This window comes from Pristiophorus japonicus, unplaced genomic scaffold (genome assembly GCF_044704955.1).
Source record: "Pristiophorus japonicus isolate sPriJap1 unplaced genomic scaffold, sPriJap1.hap1 HAP1_SCAFFOLD_1056, whole genome shotgun sequence".
Lineage (NCBI taxonomy): Eukaryota > Metazoa > Chordata > Chondrichthyes > Pristiophoridae > Pristiophorus > Pristiophorus japonicus.
This window is the reverse complement of record NW_027250709.1, coordinates 1-4723: the sequence shown is the minus strand read 5'-3', so window position 1 is coordinate 4723 and position 4723 is coordinate 1. Positions and strand designations below refer to the sequence as shown.

General features: G+C 49.1%; 1 protein-coding gene across 1 annotated transcript; it reads left to right on the top strand.

Annotated features, from left to right (window-relative positions):
• The first annotated feature begins 433 nt into the window (after window positions 1-433).
• On the top strand, window positions 434-4711 carry LOC139241369 (zinc finger protein with KRAB and SCAN domains 7-like). The gene is made up of 2 exons (XM_070869972.1): window positions 434-735; window positions 1872-4711. The coding sequence occupies exon 2, from the start codon at window positions 2236-2238 to the stop codon at window positions 3250-3252; it is 1017 nt and encodes a 338-aa protein (XP_070726073.1). The 5' UTR covers window positions 434-735; window positions 1872-2235; the 3' UTR covers window positions 3253-4711.
• Window positions 4712-4723: the final 12 nt, after the last annotated feature.

Sequence of the window (4723 nt, the reverse complement as noted above, 5' to 3'; positions counted from 1 at the left end):
TGAATGGCGGTGCAGGTTAGAAGGGCTGAATGGCCTGCTCCTGCACCTATTTTCTATGTTTCTATGTTTCTATGACCTTTGCCGGTGATGATTATGGATAAATCAATTATTCGACACACCTTGTTTGAAACAAGCTGGTGTATTCACTATTTATCCAGAGTATTAATCTCAAGCTCAGGAATGGTGGTGGGTGGGGGGGGGGTGGGGGTGGTGATGAAGACCAGCAGAATCATAGTCGAACTGCCAGAATGAACATGGTTCAGTGCCCAATGCAATCATAGTAAATACCTTCAATTTACTAATGGGGGGGTGATTATCCATGGCGGCATATTTACCCAGCATTCGCGGCGACAGAGAATGTGCCCAGCCCAGACTACAGGGGGCCCGGTGCGCAGGCGCGGGGACCCGTCTGTGTTCGGTGCATGCGCGGCATCGTGCAATGGCGGAGAGGACGCAGTGAACGTGTGCTCTCGGAAAATAACTCGTTTTCAGCGGGTCGCAACGGAGCAATGGCGCAGCGGTTGAGCGGGGAGGCTTGGTAAACAACCGGTGGCCGCCGGAAGCCCGGAATAATAACCGCAATGTCGGCGGCTGCAGCTTCCGGGGCTTTCTCCCGCTCTCGGGCCGCGGGCTGACGGCGGCCATCTTTGTGCAGGACGATCAGTCGGACCCCTCCGCCATCTTTATTCGCTGACCCGCAACGCGCATGCGTGGCCATCTTGGTGCAGGAGCGAAGTGAGTTGCGTCAGGGTCTTGTTTCTAACCGGTCCGCCTGGCTGCAGCAACAACTTTGTGTCATTTTATTGTCTCAACACCTCGGATTTCTCACCATCTCTCCTAAAGGCACTGCTCTGGGCTCAGCTCACGGCTTACGTCCCAGACAATTGTAAGACGAAAGCCCCAGAGCTGTTCTCTCCCTGGGTTACAATCCCCATGGACAGTCCCCCAGGGTTATTATCCCACCAGAACAGAAGAAATAGGAGCAGGAGCGGGCCATTTGGCCCCCTGGAGTCATGCTCCGCCATTCAGTCAGACCATGGGCTGATCCGATCATGGACTCAGCTCCACTTCCCCGCCCGCTCCCCGTCACCCTTCACTCCCTTATCGCTCAAACATCTGTCCAACACCACCGTAAATATATTCCATGTCCCCAGCCTCCACAGCTCTCTGAGGCAGCGAATTGCACAGATTTGCAACCCTCTGAGCGAAGAAATTTCTCCTCATCTCAGTTTTTAAACGGTCGGCCCCTTATTCTGCGACTATGCCCCCTGGTTTTAGAATCCCTATGAGTGGAAATATCCTCTCTGCGTCCACTTTTTCGATCCCCTTCGTTATCGTATGTTTCAATAAAATTACATCTCATTCTTCTGAATCGCAACATGTATCGGCTCAACCCATCCTCATGAGACAAACCCTCATCTCCGGAACTGTACCCAGCCAGAGTCAGCACATTCAGAGGAGCGGAACCAGTGAGTGTAGAACTGAACCCAGCCAGAGTCAGCAAATTCAGGGGAGCGGAACCAGTGAGTGTGGAACTAAACCCAGCCAGAGTCAGCAAATTCAGGGGAGGGGAACCAGTGAGTGTAGAACTGAACCCAGCCAGAGTCAGCACATTCAGGGGAGGGGAACCAGTGAGTGTAGAACTGAACCCAGCCAGAGTTGGTGATGATAATTGGGAGGGAGGACAAGCAGCCTTCAGACGGGCGACGTGCTTCAATTTCAGGACAGGGATTGGGGAAGAGTGTATGGAACGGGGATTTACAGCTTTGGAGGAACAAGAGAGGAAATAATGTTCCATACAATCTAAATTTGTCGGTTGTGAATTAATGGCCTTTACTTGCTGTAATGATTTGTGTAAACTCCTTTTCCAGGTTATTCGAAGGGCAGGATTTGTTATCGGGACACTCAAACCAAACATCACATCAAGATCTGATGGAATTACTCGATTCATCAGGGCCTGAATATCATTGGCCTTTGAAAGTGGAAGGTGAAATGTTTGTCTGTTCTGTCTGTGGAAACAGATTTCAATCATCAGTCTGACTGGAAAAGCACCGAGACACACACACCACCGAGTGAGAGTTCCAGTGCACTGAGTGTAGAAAGAGCTTTAACCAGTTACACAGCCTGAAAAAATATTGCGCGATTGACAGCGGGAAGAAACCATACATGTGTTCTGTGTGTGGACGAGGCTTCAACTGATCATCACATCTGGAGAGACGCAAGGACACCCACACCATGGAGAAACCATGGGAATATGGGGACTATGGGAAGAGATTCAATGACCCATCTGAGCTGGAAGTTCATCTGGGCACTAACACTGGGGAGAGGCCATTCACCTGCTCTGAGTGTTGGAAGAGATTCACTCAGTCATCCCACCTGCTGACACACCAGCGAGTTCACACCGGGGAGAGGCCATTCACCTGCTCCGAGTGTGGGAAGGCATTCACTCAGTCATCCCACCTGCTGATACACCAGCGATCTCACACTGGGGAGAGGCCATTCACTTGCTCTGAGTGTGGGAAGGGATTCACGACCTCATCCACCCTGCTGAGGCACCAGCGAGTTCACACTGGGGAGAGGCCGTTCATCTGCTCCAAGTGCGGGAAGGCATTCACTACTTCACGCATCCTGCTGAGACACCAGCGAGCTCACACTGGGGAGAGGCCATTCACCTGCTCTGAGTGTGGGAAGGGATTCACGCGGTCATTCACCCTGCTGAGGCACCAGCTAGTTCACAATGGAGAGAGGCCGCTCACTTGCTCTGACTGTGGGAAGGGATTCACTCAGTCATCCGATCTGGTTGCACACCAGCAAGTTCACAGTGGGGAGAGGCCGTTCACCTGCTCCGTGTGTGGGAAGGGATTCACTCAGTCATCCAACCTGCTGATACACCAGCGAGTTCACACTGGAGAGAGGCCATTCACCTGCTCCGTGTGTGGGAAGGGATTCACTCAGTCAGCCAACCTGCTGACACACCAGCGAGTTCACACTGGGGAGAGGCCATTCACCTGCTCCGTGTGTGGGAAGGGATTCACTCGGTTATCCCACCTGCTGACACACCAGCGAGTTCACACTGGAGAGAGGCCATTCACTTGTTCTGAGTGTGGGAAGGGATTCACTGCATTATCCAACCTGCTGACACACCAGCGAGTTCACACTGGAGAGAGGCCATTCACTTGCTCTGAGTGTGGGAAGGGATTCACTGCATTATCCAACCTGCTGATACACCAGCGAGTTCACACTGGGGAGTGACTATTCACCTGCTCTCAGTGTGGGAAGGGATTCACTCTGTAAACACACCTGCTGGCACACCAGCGAGTTCACAAGTGACTGCAGGGTTTGGATTCTGCTGTTGTCCCAGACTGAATCGTGTCCATTCTGACAGTTAGGTTTTCTTTCTGCTGATATTGATTCCCCCTATAACTGAGCAGGAGTTTAATATTCTGGATATTTGACCAATTAATCAAAGGGAAAATGCTCAGATTAAAAATAACGCTGATTGTGATTGCATCTCTCATTAACTCTTTAAGAAAGATAAGAAATAGGAGCAGGAGCAGGCCATTAGCTACGCGAACCTGCTGTGCCATTTAATAAGATCACTTCGCTGCCCACTCCCCATAACCCTTCACTCCATTATCGTTCAAAAATCTGTCGATCCCCACCTTAAATATATTCAGCGACCCACAGCTCTCTCGGCTGAGAATTCCACCGATTTACGACCCTCTGAGTGTAGAAATCTCTCCTCATCTCAGTTCTAAATCCCATTTTCTTAAACTATGCCCACTAGTTCTAGATTCCCTACAAGTGGAAACATCCTCTCTGCATCCACCTTGTCGAGTCCCCTGAGTATCATATGTTTCAATAAGATCACCTCTCATTCTTCTAAACTCCAATGAGTATACGCCCAACCTACTCAAACTATCCCCATAAGTCAACCCCTTCATCTCAGGAGTCAAACTAGTGAAGCTTCTCTGAACTGTCTCCAATGCAAGTATATCCCTCCTGAAGTAAGGAGATTAAAACTGTACGTAGTACTCCAAGTGTGGTCTCACCAATACCCTGTACAGTTGTAGCAGGACTTCCCTGCTTTTATCCTCCATCCCCCTTTCAATAAAGGCCAACATTTCTATTGGCTTCATAATTACTTGCTGTATCTGCATAATAATTTTTGTGTTTCACACACAAGGACAACCAGGTCCCTCTGTACTGCAGCATTTTGTAATAGCTCTCCATTTAAATAATAAATTGTATTTTTATTTTTCCTGCCAAAGTGGATAACCTCACACTTTCCCACGTTATACTCAATCTCCCAAATATTAACCCACTCACTTAGCCTGTCTACATCTATTTGCAGATTGTTTGTGTCCTCCTCCAATTTGCTTTCCCATTATCTTTGTATCATCAGCAAACCTGGCTACATTACACTCAGTCCCTTCATCCAAATCATTAATATAGATTCTAAATAGTTGAGGCCGATCCCTGCGACACCCCACTAGTCACCGTTTGCCAAATGCAAAATGACCCACTTATCTGTCTTCTGTTAGTTAGCCGACCCTCTATCCATGCTAATATATTAACCTCAAACCCGTAAACTTTAATCTTGAGCAGTAACCCTTTATATGGCACCCTATTGAAAGCCTTCTGGAAATCCAAATACACCACCTCCACTGGTTCCCCCTTCCACACTGCTCATTACATCCTCAAAGAACTCCAGCAAATTTGT